This window comes from Caenorhabditis briggsae (assembly GCF_000004555.2).
Source record: "Caenorhabditis briggsae complete genome, chrV, whole genome shotgun sequence".
Taxonomy (NCBI): Eukaryota; Metazoa; Nematoda; class Chromadorea; order Rhabditida; family Rhabditidae; genus Caenorhabditis; species Caenorhabditis briggsae.
In genome coordinates this window covers 7,266,998-7,286,377 of record NC_013488.2, presented here as the reverse complement: position 1 = coordinate 7,286,377, position 19,380 = coordinate 7,266,998, and the positions used below count along the sequence as shown (strand labels likewise).

Below are 19,380 nucleotides of genomic sequence, written 5' to 3'. Positions count from 1 at the left end.
CACTGCGTCTGGCGATTCGATACATTCGTCATCTGGACAATCTACTGAAAAATCCCATGCATCAATACGATTGTAAATGTTTCAACGGTTTTCAAGAAGAGTCCGAAGGCAATATTTCTATCGATATTTCCACATTTCAGTTCAATTCGATTGCTTTATGCTGATAAAATTGCTATGCGAGTTTTAAATTAATTTTTAAAAAATCTTGCTAAACTTTTTCCTGCTTTACCCATATCCAGCCAAACTTTTGGATTTTGCGCAATTTCTCAGATTTACCAGTGAAAGGAAAGCAAACGAGGCATTTCTGCCGAAGCCTATAATTTAAAGTAAAATATTCTGAAAAAAAAAATTAAAAATCGAAATCTTTGGTGCCAGAATAACATACAAAGAATAAAAGAAGCAAAAAAGACAGCACTTCATCTATTTATGATAAGAACTTCATGTATTATACAATTGGAAAAATTAAGGCAAATAGAAAATTAGAGCAAATCGTTCTCACTTAAAGAAAGAGCAGTTAGACTATTTAAGTTAGAGGTTTTTTTAAATCAGGAGTATGGAGGAAAGTTGGGGATTCGTAAAGTAAGAAAAATTTAGAAAAAAAGAGGGAATCAATAACATGGAGAAGTCAGTCAATAGGAATAGGTAAAGAATGGTACAAAAGTTAAGCATTCGCTTCTCTGACGAATTGCGGCTTGCGTGGCACGTATCCACAGTCTTCCAAAAAGTTCTGTCCATCAACACAAATCGAATCGTTCATTCGGTTTCTGACTTCCAAGAACATCTTCTTGAACTGAATACCATCACCACGCGAACGTCGGAAATCAACCATGACTCGTGATTCGGTTTTCAACGAGTACAATGTGACCATCATCGAAACTTCACGGAATGTTACCAATAGACGATTATCAGCCGTTTGACGAACTTCGTACCCAGCATGCTCGCTAGCATGAATCAGTTGACGATATGAAGTGGGAACGTCGAACTTGGTACAGAAGCGAGTCATACGACAGACCATTCTTTCCAGAAGATTCTGAGAGAAATCGCAAATTGGAAAAGGTGTTAATAGGCGTACTTAGTACTACTTACGGTATTATTTTGTGACATATCGATGTTCTGAGTGAGAAGAAGGTCCTCAGTACGTGTCGGTTGCGAGAACGAAGCATTCTGCCTCTCAACATGAGCCACTTTGTCTGGTGTTTCCAGATGACGTCGCTTTGCAGTCGACACTGCATCGGCTTGTTGGGTTGAAGATCTACAAACACGATAGTCTAAATTGATTTGAGCAATCCTATCACTCACATATTGCAATCCGGGGAATTCTCATCTGCATATCGTGCTCGTTTCAGTGGTCTTCCATACGTCATCTCCAGTTTACCATAGTTGTGTGTAAACCACGGATCCGTTTTAATTTGTTCTATCGTTGCTCGTCGATGCACATTATCAGTGAGGATGCGACGAAGCATGCAAAGTGCACGAACATCCATTTTTCGCCATGGATTCTCATCGAGATTATTGTTACCCAGCCATTGAAGGTAAGCGTATGAAGAGCTGAAACGTAAGGTTTTTGTAAAAATATCGAGTTGTATCATTGATGGGAATAAACCACTTTTTTTGAAATCCGGAAACGGAGTATTTCTTCCGGAAAAAGGACAAAAAAACTAGTTAAATTTTGCTCGGAAAAGGGAGACATGGCGGAAAATCTTTTTTTTTGTTCAATTCAGGTTTTTTCAGCGAACTCGAAAAAATATCAGTTAACGTCCAACCGCTAGATTTTTCCGAAAAAATCGAACTTTCGTGTCGTGTCACTTACTCGCTAGCGCGATCCCATGGCAGCTCTCCAGTGAGCATTGCAATCAGCACGATTCCGGAAGACCAAACGTCGATGGGCGGTCCTCGATATTTTCCTCCAGCGCATACTTCAGGTGCCGCATATGGGATCGTTCCACAACTCAGATCCAGAAGACGCTCTTTTCCCTCGTTGCGGTAAAGTGTAGCCATTCCAAAATCGGAGATTTTCAGTACATCTGAAGCGAGGATATGTAATAATTTCGATATTGGGAAAAAACTTACGGGAAGTTGTGAGAAGAAGATTTTCAGGTTTAATATCCCTATGAACAATATCACAGTCGTGAATATACTTCAATCCCTCTATTAATTGTCTGAAATAGAACTGCGCAATTGCTGTCGGCATTCCATGATCGGGTTCTATTTTATCGAAAAGCTCTCCACCGTCGGCGTATTCTAGAAACAGAAAATGAAATCCATTTTCAGTGCGCATTCCGATAGCTCGAATGAAATTGTCGTGTCCAACTTTTGATAGTTTCTGTTGGATGAGAAACTCCTTCCGAATGTTATTTGTGTTAGCCTGTGTTGTAATCTGCATCTTCTTCATCGCCACCGCCATGTCCGGGTTTTTGTTGTTCACAATCAACAAAACTTCACCGAATGCGCCTTCTCCGAGTGTTCGAATCACTCGATAGCACTCATTAGATTCTCCGGGTGCTGTGGGAATCGGTAGAGAACCTCTTGGTTTGGTGCTGACGTCTGCAGACATGATTTCTGAAAATTTCGGTTATTAAAACAGTTTTGAGTGTTAGCGAGGGAAAAAAAACGAAGAAACTGCTTGAGTAGATTTATTGCACGAATTCCGGTCCCAAACGGGAAAAACTGGAGAAATGTAATGAAAAATCAATGCCTTGATTTGAAATTCCCGCGCGCAACGACACTCCGTTATCCCGCAAAAATGGGCGGAGTTTGGAGAAGGTAGAACACTTCGAACATACTTAAATATGGGATAAAAACTGTTAAAAATCACAAACAATTGTTATAAAGAAAGAAAATAGCTAAAGAAACAAAAACGAAATATTTTCAACAACAAAAAGGGAAATCTCGGAGTTTTTACGACCATTTTGCAGAAAGAAGAATTGTTTTGTTGTCATCCTGTCCACCCTGTTTTTTGGTTCGGAAGAGCTTCAATTGTGAATTTCTTCTCTATATAACATCTGGCAATAAGGTGGAAGTGGGCAAGAAGTGTTTTTTGCATGTTTTAAGTCGGCTAGCCCTGGATGCGTTGAAGACACTATATCTGCGGATGTTTAACCCCTTCCTGTTGATTCTTTGAACATTGGATTTTGCAATACCAAGGTCAAAAGTTTTTTGAAAAACATTTTTCGATTACAGATTAATATGTAATAGAGATTCTCTATATTCCAAACCATAAAAATAACATTTCGTATTTTTCGATTGTTTAATGGTTTTGTTGGTTAATGTCACCTGTTGCGTTACTTCTTTTTTGTTTATTTTTTGACCCCGTTTATAAACCCAAATGCGAAATCCTCCGTTTTTTTCTACTAACATGTTGGGATATAAAAAGGTAAGAGATTTTATAAACAAGAAGAGATTCAATCAAAAAAGTGGTCAACTGGACAGTTAAACAGTCTGGAACACAATTTCAGTTTTTTTTCTGCTTCTCGGTGGGATCATCTTCAGCGTCGTAGTCCCCCTTGATTATATTTGAACGAATTATGGCTTCAGCACTAGTTTCAGTTTTGAACCCGATCTCTTGGACCAAGGCTTCCACAAAGTTTCTGAAATTGATAATGATTTCGAATTTCCTTTTTTGGAAACTCCATCGTATACAGTACAAAAATATGAATTCAAATCCAATTTTTCTTTCAGATACCCACTTCTCTATTCCATAGTCTTCTTCTCATTGTGTTCTCTATATATTTCTCTGCAGTCTTCTCCTCTCCAGTTTCTCTTCTTTCCACTATATTTTCCCCCTTCTGACTTCTCCCTCTTTGTTGTGCACGCTCCATCTCCCCATCTCTCTTCTTGTCCCGTTCAATAGTCAGCTGAGTAGAAATCGGACGCATTTTCCTTTTTCTCTCTGTTCTCAATCTATTCTGTTGTCTTTTTTATTGGAAAACATATTCAGCAAGATTTAGATATTGTACATTTATTATTGATGTTGTTTAATACTATTCACTCAAGATATCAATAAAAGACCCAACTTCAATTACATTTTTCATTTAGTATCTGTAATACTCTTAAAGTATACGGTGAGAGGGTAGCACCCACAGTGCTCCCCGGAAATCACCAAACACCAACTCAAAGTGGTTCGAACAAGTAGCGGCGACGAGGCTGACGAGCCAGCCGCTGTCGTGCCCGTTAAACGGAGAAGGTAAGGAGCAAATTTTATGAATTTATTATTAACCATGAAAATTTCAGGATGACTCTGGACGAAGGCACTAGCAATAGAAACAAAAAATCAGGGAAGAAAGGACATGTCTCGGTGGCGCAAAGGCTTCAGACCAATGCGGTGAGCACCATAATTGAAATCCTAGATCTCACTATCAAAAAAAAATATAGAGCAGCTAGATTACTGTTTAGTGCAACGAGTAATAACCCGAAATTTTCATGTTACAGCAACTCTCTCCTCGATCCCAAGATGGTACAGATGATAAAGCCGGTGATCAGAAACAAAGAATAATGTTGGGAAAATATGACAGGGCAACGATTCGAATTATAGCCCAGTTCTTGGATAATGCAGGACTACAGTGAGTTTATACATTTGTTTATTTAGGTTTAGGTGGTTAAAAAAATCATGTTGAAACTTATATTTTCTATTTTTGAGCACTTTCAAAGTCTTGAAAAAAAGGAGTTTCCCTATACTTGCAAACCGGGCCCATGGCGGTCCGTCACCGGCTCTGCCATAGTTTCTTTTAGAATCAATATTTTGAACCAATCAAAGCAGATAAAAAGTTGAGATTTTCAAATGTTTAAAAAACTGTGATGAAAACCAAGAATCCGTCTAAAAAGGTGTAGTTGTATACGGTATGAACTTCAAACTGTTTATACTTTGAAACAACGGATAAATATACACAAAAATTCTAATGATGATGAAACCATAAAATAAATGTATGTGAAGAGTATGTATGTGAAGTGTGTATTACGTTATTCGAGAACTACAGAAAAGTTAAAAACCATTTTCTGTAGTTTTAGGGGAAAAAAGTAAAAGGAAAAAAAACGTCAAATATAAAAAAATATACCGAAACTCAAAATTCGAATTTCTGTATATATTTTTTTTATATTTGCCGTTTTTATTCCTTTTACTTTGTTTCCCTAAAACTACAGAAAATGAAATTTAATTTTTCTGTAGTTTTATCTAGGTTGAATCAAAAGAAACAACATAACTTCCATAAATTTTATTGCTACTCTTGTTTTCAAACTTTTATCGTATATTTATACAGAAACATAAATTTTTCAGAATTTAAAATATTTTCTGTATGCACTACCGAGAATATGCAATGTTCTAGGGTTTTGGGCAAAAAGTTTCAACATTTGAAATTGCCAACTTCTTATATGAAAGAGCTTGAAAAGTGCTACAAAATGATATTATGTGGATAACTTTACTTATCCATGAATAAAGTTACAAACCATAAAGATGCCAATCCGAGCAGGGACAGGTCCTGCCTGTTTTTTTGGTCCGTTTTGCTTAGTATCACTTTGTAGTACTTGTCAAGTTCTGTAATATCCAATATAGTTGGTCCAAAAATATTTATCTAAAAAAACTATAGCAGGTCCCGCGAAAGCCCGCCAGGAGTCCGGTTTACAAGTATGGGCTTAGGTGACTACTACTTTCTATTTTCAATCAATTTTTGAAATCTTGAAAAATGAAGTTTTTCGAGGACAATAAGTTCGAAATCCATGATCAATTTCAGAAACTCTGTGGAAGCCTTGGTCCAAGAGACTGGATTCAAAATTGAAACTAGCGCTGGCGCCAGAATTCGCTCAAATATAATCAAGGGAAACTACGACGCTGCTGTCAGTGTTCTGAAACAAGCTAGAGATCTCCCAGAGGACACTGCTCAAAACGCTGGATTTATCATTCAGTGTTTCAAATTGGCTGATTTGGTCAGAAAGGGTCGAGTAAGTCATGATTTGAACTTGCGGGAACATATGAAATTTGCAAGTAATTGAACGCCCATTTGAAATCTAAATCACAGCTATTTAATTGTGAAGCGGGGTTGTCAAAAAGCGTACAAACGGCGACTGAGTATTTTAAGCTCATGGGGAAAGATTTATGATAAAAAGTATAGAAGGCAGGCATTAGTAATCGGATCAAAATGAAAAACACAGTGTTAAAATATAAGAAAAATTGTTTAAATATATTTTTTGAAGGATATTTTACGAAGAATACTTTTTGTCACAAACTTTTTCTCCTTTTGCTTATAATACGAAAGTTATAGTCACCTCTTAGATCTTCAGCCGCCGTCCACCCGTTTTTGACAACATCATCTTAACTGTGAAGTCAAATATCGAATAACTATTTATGATGTTTTTAGTACTTTGACGCCCTATTCACAATGAAAACGATGGCACCTACTGTAACCCCAGAGCAGCCGAAGCATTTGGAATATTTCAATAGCTTTGTGAAGAATGTCATGTTGGGAGAAAACGACTATCAACATTTAGAGTAAGTACCCAGTAGCAAAACTGTAGTCCCATGATTACTTTTCAGAGCTTCTAACGTAAGAGAATCTCAATTAGGATTCTTGGAAGAACTTCTCCCAACTGATTTTATTCTGCCACAAAATCGTCTAAAAAGTATTCTAGGAAAAGGTAGGTTCAATGATATACTGAAATATATTTTCATGCGACCTTTTAGTTCATGGACCACCCACTGACGAAAAATCGGTCAAACTGCTCCGTGATGAGCTATCCACTGGTTCACAAGGAGCCCTTTATAAGGAGACTCAACAAATTATAGATACCAGCAATATACCAATTTATATTGTGAAATTTTCTCGAAACGGAAAAATGTTGGCTACGGGGGGAAGAATTGCTCTGGTTACTGTATGGGATGTGCGGAATGGGCAGCTGAAAAAAAGAGGAGATATGTTATCAAACGCTGAAGGAGATATAGGGTATATGGAGTTTTGTCAGAAGAATAATTTCTTGTTAGCGTGTGGAGGAGTCGCATCTAAATATCATGTGAGTTACTTTTTTCAAATATGTAGTCCGGAAAAAAGAGTTTTCACATTTCATAATTTGATCCAACTGTTGGTCTTTTCAGGTTCACATTTATGACCTCAATACCCGACAACTGTGCCGTACCTTGAAAGTGAATAACACTCGGGATGATCTTGCGGATATCGCCAGTTTCTTTACCTGTGCATCTTTTATGACTGATCCAATGACCGACCGCACTCGAGTGGTGGCTGGAAATGAAATGGGAACACTCAAAATATTCGAAATCTCTTTGAATGAACAATTGGGATCATCTCGTCAGATAATGGGATTCCGAGTCCGATGTGTTTATGGAATGAAAGACGGAGACTCATTTCTGACTGTTGATTCAATGAACCGCGTTAGACTTTACTCGATTTCATCTGATAATCAAGAAGGAACAACGATTTGCAAGGAAGACGTAACGATTCTAAACATGACAGTTCATCCTAGTGAGCGATTGGTTTTGACTACTACAGATGTCAATTTGAGACTTTGGGACATTCGGAACCGAAATTTAGTTCGTGTTTTCACTGGAGCTTGTCAGCGAGAAGAGTTTATCAAATACCAAATTCATTCATCTTTCGGTGGATGTCATCAGCAATTCATTGCCACTGGATCTATTGGAAGTGAGTTCCTAATCTGTAGTTTTTGAAATTCAAAAAAAATTCTATGAAATTCGAAAAACAATATCAACACTCTAATAGAAGCCCACCCTAACCGACAACTTCAAACCCATATATCTCGGTTCCTGTGAAAAATACAAAAAGTGGTCAACTGTTAAAATATTTTTGATATTTTAATAAACATTTTGTCAATTTACCACTTTTTGATATCTTTTACGGGAACCTAGATATGTGAGCTCAAAGTTTACGGTTTGGATGACCTTCTATCAGAGTATTTACGGTAAAATATGTATGATAATGGTATGCAAAAACTGGAGGTGTGGAAGAGAAAATTTGGTGGGCGCGGCCAAAGTAATCGAAAAAAAAGAGCAAAAAATTTTGGTCATGGTGGTTTTCGATACGCGAACCGATAGCCACGCCCACAAGTTCTTCTCTTTCACAGCTCCGATTACTTTCGTACAAGAATAATAGAAGAAGAACACATTTATTTTAAAAAATCCAATTCAATTTTTATTAATTACAGAAGAAACCGATGCATCACTGACTGAAAACAACCGGGACAAACGGAAAAACGGGCGTGTTGTTATCTGGAGTGTTGAAGAATCTCGTCCAAAATTTGAGTTCGCCGGACACAAAGGCCATGTGAACGGTGTGACGTGGCATCCGACAAATCCTGCAATGCTCGTGAGCTGTGGTGATGACTCAACGATCCGAGTGTGGCATTTGAAGAAGTCGGTGACTTCTGAATACTCTCACATAGTGCCTCGTCGCATAACTCGAGAGGAAAAAATGCAAAGAAATGTTTTATTGGAGATGCCGTCAACGAGTAACTCAAGGAATCACGAACCACTCAGACAAGAAATTATGAAGAGTTTGAGAGATCAAGTCAAGAGAATGAGCACGAATACAGAGTTTGAAACTGATTTGAAAATGGAACAAGAATGGATCAGGATGACAGGAAAACCAAAGTACGCTATGGATAAAGAGAAGACTGGTCGGCGGATGTAATTGTAATTGTACTGATATTCTGTACATAAAAATGATTTGAATGAATTTATAAACAAAGATTTGAATTTTCTGTTTAGAAGATACCTTCCATTTCTCTAGAATTCCATTTGTCCGGCGACGATGAACCTTGTGGCTGAAATTTCATTTAAAGGCGCATCGTCGGTCAAAAAAAAAACGAAATTCTTTATTTTTGAATAAGTGCATTCACCCCTGATACCGTATCTCAAAATAATTCAATTTTCGTCTGATTCTCTTGAATCTTTCATTGAATTTCCTTATAAAATAGAGAAACAGCTGAAAATCGGTTAAAATAAATTAATAGTAAAGTACGGTATTGAAGGCGCATGTAATTTTTTTTTAAACTTTGCTTTTTCGCTACAGGACTGACGATGCACCTTCAAAAATCGCCGCCGGACAAGGAAAATATAAACATTGTTTCGATTCAAAACGTTCCCATTTGTTATCGAAGCAATTTATTCACAGAACAAGCAATAAGTTAGCAAATAGAGTTCTTTCAATAATTTGTAAGATAAAAAAGCTAAAAGTTGAAAATAAAACGGGCTATATTCAAAGGGCTATTTATGCTACAGCAAGAATTCGAGATGAGATCTGAAAAAGGAAATTCTGAAGTAAAAAAATTATTAGTGAAAAAGTGCACTGGTATTAGCAAATAGATACATAAAAAGCGGAAATAAAGTGGAACAGAATAATTCAATAAGAGTTAATCATTTTTGTATCACACATCTATAATGGCGATGCGACACGAAGCTCTCTGGATAGTTCTATCACACTTCTACGAAGAGATGAAGCCTTTGCAGTCAGTTCTTTTTCGCGTAGTTTCCAGTGATCAGCCAAACTTTGAATCGTTTCTGTTTCTGGTTTCGACCAGCTGTTATCTGGACGTTGCCAACGGAAGAATAGACGATCCCAGATTTTCTGAAAAATTTAAAAAAACACACATTTTAACAAGGTGGAAAAACTCACAATACACTGTGGTGCAATGCTTGGCCAAATAACACCTGACGTCGGATCATAACACACATTCACAAATTGTTTCATATTCTCAGGATGGTGTACATGCGACCACAGAGACACCGTCTTTTTTCGAATTCCATTCTCCTGTTTCTCTTTTTCAGAGTTTCCAAGGAATGAGCCGAATTCCGAAGCGTATGCGTGTTCGAAGAGGAAAATCAGAAAGTTCTCATCGAATTCGAATGACATTGGATATTGAGCAATCATTTGATATACCGCATCAAGGAAAACCAGAAACACGGGAGCTTCGAATGGTCCTGTAACTGTTCCCTCAGCATATGCGCAATGGTTGTTTCGGAGACTGAATGGGTGACCAGCGCAGATCCATTCACGCTCGATAACTGACTCGAAGCTGGAAAATGTGCATAATTAGCAGAGTCATAGACATACAGTATCGATCAATAAGATATACGAATACTTATTTTTCAGTTGATTTTCGGTCATTTTCAGCAGTCTGGAGCTCGTATGTCAAGCTTCCGAACACTTCGAGAGTTTTGGAGGGTGTGAAACAGATCTAGATTGAAAACATTGAATTTACAAACTTTTTTTTGAAAATTCCTAGTTTTTAGATTTCTGAAAGACACTACTTTTTGTCATGGTTTTGAAAATATGAAAAAAGAACATATATCTTTTAGGGATCGGAAAATAGCTAAAAAACTAGGAATTTTCAAAAAAATCTGCGAGTTCAAAGTTTTCTATCTACGTCTGTTTTATAACCTCTAAAATTTCAAAGTAATCTGAAAAATAGTAAACTCGACAGCAGAGCTCAAATCTCCTGGTCAAAATCATCTGAAAGATACGTTTTTTTTAATATCTCATAGACCGGTACTGTAATTGAAAAGGACACTGATCTAATTAATTTTTCGCCTACCCTCTGATTGTTCTCGCATCGGAATCTAACAAAATCTGTGCTAACGACGATGCGATCAACGTGGAATCGATACCCTCTCCTCCATGAATCACCACAGGAACCTCTTTAAGTCCTTCACTATATATACATTGTGCGACATTTGCACCAGCTTCTAATGATGCGGCAACAGCGGATAGCCAGCCGGCTTGTCCAACTCGGTTGACCCATCGATCCGAGGATACTTTCCGTTCAGAACAAACGTCCACCATTCGGGTCAGCGCGTCGTGAATTTCTCGTTGACGTGGAATGGGGCACTAAAAATAGATACCTTTATGAATACTGTAGGCAGGAATTATCGGGAAGTATCGTACCTGTATGTATCTCCATTGTCTGTAGTTCCCTTGTGGTTCAGCTCCGCCTCCTTTCGCCTTAGCAGCAGATGCAGCTGACTTGGACCTTGTGTCAATGATATATCCTCTATTAATGGTTATCAATGAATTTAATATCGTTTCATCCTCTCGACACCGTCGATTTGTTGGTCCAATCAATGGTTGCGAGCATCTGACGATTGGAGATTTGGTCTCCTTGTGGAAATAACTGAGAACCGGAAACCGAGAAGCTTCTCGGAACGTCGCCGAGATTTTCAAATAATCGTCTCCGATACCTTTAGAAACAATAACTTTTTCCGGATAACTGGAACAGACTGTGAAGTTTTCATTGACGCTGGAAATTCTGAAAGCATCCGTTGAGAGCATCAAACGAGCGAATTCTTGTTCAGGGTCGAAGGCCGACCAACCATTGTCGAGAATTGTAAATGGGGAGTTGTAGAAGAATGCGTAATCGTGTAGAAAACCATCTGAAAAAACTTGATTTGCATCAAATGTGGAAATTTTTTTACTCACTGATATTGGAAAGGGCTTCAATTGTTCTGGCAGTCGCCCGACAAATTTCCAAGTCTCCGATTTCGAAAATAATCATGAGAAAATTTTTGCACTTCAATGCTAAAAGTCCTCCTCTTTGAGGATTTTCTTTGGAAATCGGCTCACAGAGCACTCGATCGACGGCTTTATGAAGCAGCCAGAACTCCTGAGAGTTGTCGGGTTCTTCTTTGCTGACAGCTGTGGGCGCGAAGATTAGATGGTGACCTGTATTATAAATTTTGGACAAATAGAAAAAAGAAAAACTGACCAAAAATGCAGATATCTCCGATTTGCGCCGGGCGCGGACCTTTCCGCATAAATGCGTCTCGTACCCGTGTTACTTCGATCAACTCTGATAGCTCCATGACTGTAAATAATTTAGATGATCATTAGTTTAAACCTCCTGCAAAAAATTTTTGTCTTTAAGTTAAAAGATTGGCTTAATAAATATCTCAAAAATATCGATAAATAGGAAAAACAACGACGCTCCGGAATAACGGCGGACCTCTGTTTAGTGTCGTAAATCGACACAAAAACTTTTGGAGGGAATTTGAAACAGACAGGAAAAGGAAATTTTTCCAGGAAACTTATTCAAGGAGAGAAAGAGATGGCTGTTTATTCCGTTCTTGTTTGAAAAAATAAATAAAGTGACACAGAAATGTAAATAGATATCTACTCTTTTTACTAATTCATGAACATTCTCTTGTTTTGGTTTATTACCCTAAAAACGTTTATTTCCAAATTCTGAATTTTGACGAGAATTTCGACGGTTTCTCTAGAATTCACTATTCAGAAGACGTCAGAATTGAAAATTCAGAATTTTGAATTTTCCGCTATTTCTAGTCATTTTTCATAACAGCTCTCTCTTTGAAAACCATTTGTTTCTTCCAAAATCAGAATTCTGACGGCTTCAGAAAATTCAGATTTTTCAATTCTAAAGAAATTGTAAAAATCTGAATTTTCAAAAAAAAATACGTTGTTTTGATACCCATAATGTCCTGAAAATCCGGAATTCAGATCTCTGAATTCTGACGTCTTCTGAAAATTAAGATTTTTTCAATTCTATTAAAAAAAACAGAAAAAAGGTAAATTGAATTCAGTGCATGGATCCGATTATCAGAAACAATGTCATCGTCCATCTGTAACCCTGCATACCGTAAAAACTGTAATAGAAGCGCCTCTTAATTTTTTAAGTTTTAGGCAATTTATCTTGGTTCCTGTGAAAGATATGAAAAAGTTGTCAACTGATAAATTATTTATTATGATGTCAGTAGTGTTTTGTTAGTTGCCACAATTTTGATATCTTGCCTAGGAATTGAGATAATTGAGCTGAATCTTGATAGTGTGGGGGCCTTCTGGTTTTACGGTAATTCTATTTATAATCTGAAAAACAAATCGGAAGCAACATATTGTGGTATTCCCCATATCCGTCGCATCGGGATAGATAGAAATCTATCATCCGAGTAAATAAAATAAGCATGACACGAAAGGATATAGACACAAAAGAAGAACCGCCTAACTCCTATTAGAGAAAGGGGGATGGGTCATCTGTCATAAGTCAATCCACTTGTTTGGTGGAAGGACAGAAAGAACATTATTCAAAGTTGAGAAGTTAGTTTGTGAGAAGAAGCAGAGATAATTCAATTACTTTTCTGGTACAAAAAATCGGAGCTATGGAAGAGGCTGAAGGCTCAATAATGAAAACTACAGTAACCTAATAATATATTTGCTTTGCCGAATTTATTTTCTCGTTTCTCACTGTTTTTTGTTGAGAAAATAAAAGTAATTAATAGTGAAACACTGACTGAAAACGCACGAAAATCGAGACAACGAAACCGGAAAAATAAAATATTTTTAGGTTAGGTAGTTTTCGTTGTGGGACCTTCAGCCACGCCCCCTCCCCTGCGTTTCTTTTCCACAGCTCCAATTTTTCAGTACCATAATAATAAACTATTTGACTTTATTCAGACCTCATATCTTTTTTATCCCCCGTTATGTCACTATGAGACATTTGAATCTCTTCCTAATTCCTCGTTCCCCACTTGAGAAAGTAATTCCTCATCCTCATTAAACCAAGTCCTCGCTTTCTACTTTTCTAAGTGACCGTCGGAGGAACGTCCACCCACTCTTTTTCTAATTCTTTTTCATCTCCAAAGTGACACTAAAAATATGAATTGAATTCTCCTCTAAAAGTGAAGGAGGAGGGAGGCTGAAGACGTAAGCAGCAATTAATCGTTTCGAATTTAGGACAGACAAAATGCGCCAAACAAGAGGCAAGAAGTAGAAGAAGTGCGCCCGACTTTTACTGTCAAAACTGTCCCGATTTTCCCTCCTTTCATCCTTTTCGCTCAAAACGTCTCGGGTTTATTTTTTCCTTGATTCTCTATATTTAGTTGAACTATACTACTCATTTTCAACCCTTTTTTGAAACCTCGATTTGTCAGAAAGATATCTTACTTCCTAGAGACTGTAAGCACTCTATGGTCACCCTGTACAGGCACTTTGAGCTCATATATCTCGGTTCCTGTAACAGATATTAAAAAGTGGTCAACTAAGAAAATGTTTGTTATGATATCAAAAATGTTTTGTTGGTTGACTACTTTCTGATATCTCTTATAGAAATTCATATAATTGCGTTCAAAGTGCAAGTATAGGGTGACCTTCTATTACAGGTTTTACGGTAGTTCCAATAGATCCATGTTGCTTTTTTGTACTCCAAACTTGTGTTAAACAGTTGAAGATGGACAATTTCTAATTTTATAAATTATGTGGGCAGTGGTGTTAAGCGGAATTCTGTCTTCCGTTTTTCGTAAAGTTCGGGAAAATCACAAACAACGGAGGACTAGAACTTCCGATGAATGTATCAAAATTGCAATTATCTTCTCAGAAGTTGTTTCAGTGGATCCATCTAACTGCAAAACACGTGCAATAGTTCGAATCTACCGTATTGTCCAATTAAAAAATGTCGATTTTTGATTAGTCTATTTTCTGCCTTTCTCCTTCCGTGAAGCAAGATTGTAATTCCTCTTAACAGTAGTGGGCAGCATAATCATTTTCCTTTAAATTCAGTATCTCCGACTTCTATACTATGAATGGAATTAGAATCCATATGTTTTCAAACCCAGCAACAGTTTTCCATATTTCTTCCGGTTTCTTGATCCATATATCTCACCATCCTCAGCCATCCGACCACCCTTTCATGCCAACACAACCGTAACATTTACTTTTCATTTTGCATTTTTTCGTTTCTTTTCTTTTGAATATTCCCTTTTTATTCTTCTTCTTTCAACGTTTGACCGGTCTCTCTTCTAAAAGTGGTAGTCATGCCTGTTGACTTGGCTACTTCTATGGAAACGTTCGCTTTATCCTTCTGTGGAACGAAGATTTCCTTTTTTGTTTTGTTGTTAATTTTAAACAAGTCTCCCTTTTTAGACACGATTTTTATACTTTCAGAGATGATAACTAAATCCAATGATATCATTTTCAAAAATCCGATTATGTTCATTGTTTTCGTTTTTCTCATTATGCCATCAATTGCACAACCACACTTGAAAACCAAGTGTTCTCTGGAATGTTATGCTGTGTGTATGCATTCTGGAACGGTAAGTGGGTTTCCTTATTTTTTGCAGTCCGTAAAAAATTTAAAATGGTGGGAGAGAGGAATTATCGGGTCATCTATACTTGGACAATTTTTCGTTTACCTTTTTCCTCGATCTGTTTATTCGGAAAATTTTGGCAAAGAATTTTTTGGTTGAATGGAGAAATAATAACTGGGTGTGGCCTCTACACAACTCTTCATCGTTCAGACAACATTGACATCTAGCACTATTTCCAGCCTTCTGCGTCCACATGTAACTGTCCAGTTTCCCGAGATCCATCGAATTGTACAAAGTTTGATGCAGATTTCCAGACAGGTAATTTCTGCAATATTGCAACTGATATTTACAATCCAGATATATTTTCAGCTCGAATATCCACAATTATACCAAAAACGAAATCAGAATACGTTGATGCTCATATGATTCGAGTATCCATCGAGCCTCAACCATCCGCATTTGCATACGCTTTTGAGTACTCCACGATATCAACAGAACCGGATAACTGGATTTTTGCTGTAAGACTATTTTAGTTTGAGAGTGGTTCAAGAAAACAAATGTTAACAGAAAACCTTCTCATCAATTTCAAAACCATTGTTTTTCATAGGAATTCATATTATAAAACCTATCGTAAACCCTCTATTAGTAGGGCTCCGGCACTTTTAACTTTGAGCCAATTTATCTCGGTTCCTACAAAGATATTAAAAAGTTGTCAACTGATAAATTGTTTATCATAATATCAAACATATATTATTAGTTGACAATTTTGACATCTCGCAAAGAAGTCCAGAAGAAAATTGACAGCTTGGGCGCCCTCCTATTACAAGTTTTACGGTAATTTCTGAATCAAGCTGTGTTGGGGTACCGTAACTAATTTAAATAACACCCTTGTTCCGATTTTCTTTAACTCTCCTAATTAAGCGTTCCCATTTTAAGGGTGCTTCTGCCAAACCGGAAGCCATCTTCAGCATTCTCGACCCGTGCCGTGATTACCAATTTCGGGTAATTATCGTTGTCCGTAGTTCGAACCCTTCGGAAGTTTTGGACATAATCCGTCCTCAACCAATTCCCGTTCAATTGCCACCGTTTATTCTGACACAACAGCAGGTGAAACAATCGAATGATCTTTTCAGTTTTAAAATTCAAATTTCAGATCTCTATTGAAATGCCTCGTGGTTCTAGTCAGAACTCTTCTGAGGATCTGAAGCTTTATGTGAAATGGTTGTTACCATCGGGTTACATCGATGGAGACATTTACAGTTACGAGTCTCCAGCACTTTATCCAATTCAGTGTAGCACTCCGGAAGGGGAAATCCCAACACCTCGAATCGAAATTGTGCGAGGTGGAGGTCGATTAGCAGTTTGGTTACCTCCGTCTGTTTTGGAAGCACGTTGTCGAATGTGGGTGGAAGTAAAAATGTTGCCAAGATGTGTCAGACTCGAGCCTTTCAACATACAGAAGAATATTGAGATTGATTGCTCGAAGAATCCAAATTTAGAAATTTGTAATAAAGGTTCGTTGCGGTGTTTTTTTTTTGAGCGATCCCACATGCATCTCAATCTGTATTTACAGAATCAAATCCCGTATGCTTTGAATCCGTTAACATCGGTGGCGAACATGGCAAAGCTCGCATATCTTGGGAAGCTCCAGAAAAGAATCCGCTTTACTACCACGTCAGATATGGACCTGCTGAATCAAAAGGAATTGCGCCGTTTGTGACATGGCAGTTAGCAGCAAAGAGAGAGGTTCGAGTAGATGGATTACTTTCCAGTTTCAGTTTGGATATTCCTGAAGATGAGGACTTCGGGGTTCAGGTAAGAATATTCAAGAAGGCTTGAATTCTAATAAAAGCTGTTTTAGGTGTGTGCAATTCTATCTAAAAAGAGAAAACGTCCAAAGTTCGGTGTGATTCAAGTTATTCCGTTCCAGTGCTCGAGCTGTAAAACAACACGTAAGTGAGCATTTTTTCTGCACATTTTTCTTATTTGTCTTGTTTAGAAACCACTGGATGCGCTGATTGTGGACTGATACTCGGTTCGACAGTTCTTGAAAAAGGCTGGATGAATAAAACGCCACCGAGGAAACCGGATACAACAACTCAAACAACACTGTCTCCAAAACCTCAAACATCTACAGTATACCGAATGGAAACGGATTTATCTGTGTCTGGAAATGGAATACGAAATGATCCACATGTGAAGGTTAAGAGTGGAACGGTATGTGATTTTCTTAGAGTTTACCGTATTTGCTCTAGCAGAAGCCCACCAACTCAGAGAATTTTTGGCTAATAGCGGTGCAAAACGGCACCGTTCTCTCCGCTATTAGCCGTTTTGCGCCGCTATCAGCGCTATTCGCTTGATCGAGCCAAAAACACGGGCTATCAGCGGATTCGTCGGCTAATAGCCATGAAGGCGGCGGGAAGGCGCCACTCGACGCTAAAAAGTCTCTGAGAAAAAGGTCAACTTTGAGCTCACTTATCTCGATTCCTGTGAAAGATATCAAAAAGTAGCTAACTGGCAAAACAGTTTTGAAAGTTGGATAAATATTTAGTTAGTTGACTTCTTTGTGATATCTGTTACATAAAATATAGGTTCGAAGTTGATGGCTTCTATTAGAGAAAGTACGGTAGTTTATCCTGTTCCTTTTTCAGAGACACTCCACAGACTCCCCAATCAACCTTGAAAAAGCGGAGGAAATCAATAAAAAGACCGTTGAAACTCAAGAGGAAGAAACAACAACCATAACTACCACACCCAAAAGCCAATCATCAATTTCTCCAGATAAAAAGACACCAGCTCCAAAACCAATACTCAAAGTCCCAAGCCTTCTATTCCCTCCGAAACTGTTTGGAGCAACTACATCTGAATCTCAGCCAACAACAAGTCCGAATACTTCTGAAGCCACAATACCTATTAATGTTTCTCATAAGCCCACAACTCATAAACCAACACCTCCAGAAACGCAGTCAAGTTCACGAATTATGAGTGAAGAACTTGAAAAGTCTGTGGAGAATCTAGAAAAAGCAATCGAAGAAACTATGAAAAATGGATCTGGGAAGTTGAATAATCAGACAATTGAGGCAGTTGAGAAAATCGATAGGGAATTGGAAATTAGATCAGAAGAAGTAGAAAAACAATTACAGGACTCGGTAAGTAGGTGTCAAAAATAGGGAAATCTCAATTGTTGTACCACAGCTCGCCAACTTGGTTGCCAACAATAGTGAAATACGCCACCACGAAAAGTCAAAAAAGTGTCTGACAAGTGAGGGCGTCGTTTGTGAGTTCGGATGTGAAGACCGCAAAAAGTTTGTTTGTGTTCCTTTAAAACTTCTCTAACTTTTATTATTTCCCAGGTGCTTCTGCCCTCCCTCAACGCATGCTCGTCTTATGAACGGCGTTTGTGTCAGCAGGGCTACCATGCTGCACACAATCTGTCTACCACGTCGAGAAATCAACGCCACCTGGGATTCGGAAAGTGGAAATATCATGGTCAGAAGAAGTGATGCATTGTATCATATCCAACATGCTGAAAATGTGGACAAGCTGTTTGTTGAGTTTGGCAAAGCAAGCGTACTAGCTGACAAGGAAAATAATGAGACGATAATTGAATTTAACGATCCCCAAAGAAGTAAAATTGTAGTACTTATTCAGGTATGGTTAGAAGAAATGTACTAGAATATTCCGATGTTTGTTTTTATAGACTGTCCTAAAATCATCCGTCTTCTCCACAGAACCATTCATATTCCATGTGAATGAATCTATCGATATGAACTCAACTTATGGAATGAGGTTATGTGTGTTCAACTCTTCTCAAATTAGGGTAACTTTTTTTGGTTGAAAATTTTTAGTAATTAAAAGTTTCATCTTTTTGCTTTCAGAGTCCTCACAACTATAACTGGGACGACCGTAGTCGTTTCGAGAAACACGAGCAAATCGCAGAAGTCATCCAGCTATCACCAGTCAGATTCACCAATAAGCTTCCTCTTCTATTCCCAAGTACAGATACTTATTGGAGTACTGTGATGACTATTGCCAAAATTTCCATTTTGGTCATTCTGGCGCTTGCCATTTTCATTTTGGTTTATCTCAACTGTACCAAGTTTCGAACGTTATATGATAGAAAAAGAACACACTACTTCCGACCGTTTTACATAGATCCATCGGTGAGTGGGAATTTAGAAAATTCGCTAACAAAGTTGATTTATATTACAGATTCATCTATCAAATACTGCACCGTCTTCCAGAGGTAGTGGTGGAGGTCTGAAGCGGGATCCATCACGGGGATACTATGATGTTCGAAATTCTCACTTGATTATGTAAACAGAAATCATCCATCT

At 37.8% G+C, this 19,380-nt stretch overlaps 4 protein-coding genes across 4 annotated transcripts; 2 read left to right on the top strand and 2 right to left on the bottom strand.

Moving 5' to 3' along the window:
• Positions 1 to 661: 661 nt before the first annotated feature.
• Cbr-chk-1 lies at positions 662 to 2,554 on the bottom strand (the record flags this gene model as incomplete). The annotated part of the gene is made up of 5 exons (XM_002647537.1): positions 662 to 1,030; positions 1,087 to 1,252; positions 1,300 to 1,548; positions 1,811 to 2,024; positions 2,071 to 2,554. The coding sequence occupies 5 exons, from the start codon at positions 2,552 to 2,554 to the stop codon at positions 662 to 664; spliced, it is 1,482 nt and encodes a 493-aa protein (XP_002647583.1).
• Positions 2,555 to 4,231: 1,677 nt separating this feature from the next.
• On the top strand, positions 4,232 to 8,645 carry CBG06669 (the record flags this gene model as incomplete). The annotated part of the gene is made up of 8 exons (XM_002647536.1): positions 4,232 to 4,321; positions 4,429 to 4,559; positions 5,724 to 5,931; positions 6,348 to 6,478; positions 6,524 to 6,624; positions 6,671 to 6,996; positions 7,079 to 7,640; positions 8,161 to 8,645. 8 exons carry the CDS (start codon positions 4,232 to 4,234, stop codon positions 8,643 to 8,645), a joined length of 2,034 nt encoding a protein of 677 aa, XP_002647582.1.
• Positions 8,646 to 9,389: 744 nt separating this feature from the next.
• On the bottom strand, positions 9,390 to 11,812 carry Cbr-mtm-9 (the record flags this gene model as incomplete). Its single annotated transcript, XM_002647535.1, has 6 exons — positions 9,390 to 9,581; positions 9,630 to 10,029; positions 10,549 to 10,841; positions 10,899 to 11,383; positions 11,430 to 11,672; positions 11,716 to 11,812. The coding sequence occupies 6 exons, from the start codon at positions 11,810 to 11,812 to the stop codon at positions 9,390 to 9,392; spliced, it is 1,710 nt and encodes a 569-aa protein (XP_002647581.1).
• Positions 11,813 to 14,902: 3,090 nt separating this feature from the next.
• Cbr-hpo-36 lies at positions 14,903 to 19,363 on the top strand (the record flags this gene model as incomplete). Its single annotated transcript, XM_045237252.1, has 13 exons — positions 14,903 to 15,049; positions 15,283 to 15,561; positions 15,980 to 16,150; positions 16,197 to 16,557; positions 16,617 to 16,858; positions 16,905 to 16,995; positions 17,043 to 17,260; positions 17,695 to 18,192; positions 18,239 to 18,348; positions 18,397 to 18,694; positions 18,744 to 18,863; positions 18,922 to 19,206; positions 19,256 to 19,363. The coding sequence occupies 13 exons, from the start codon at positions 14,903 to 14,905 to the stop codon at positions 19,361 to 19,363; spliced, it is 2,928 nt and encodes a 975-aa protein (XP_045093279.1).
• Positions 19,364 to 19,380: the final 17 nt, after the last annotated feature.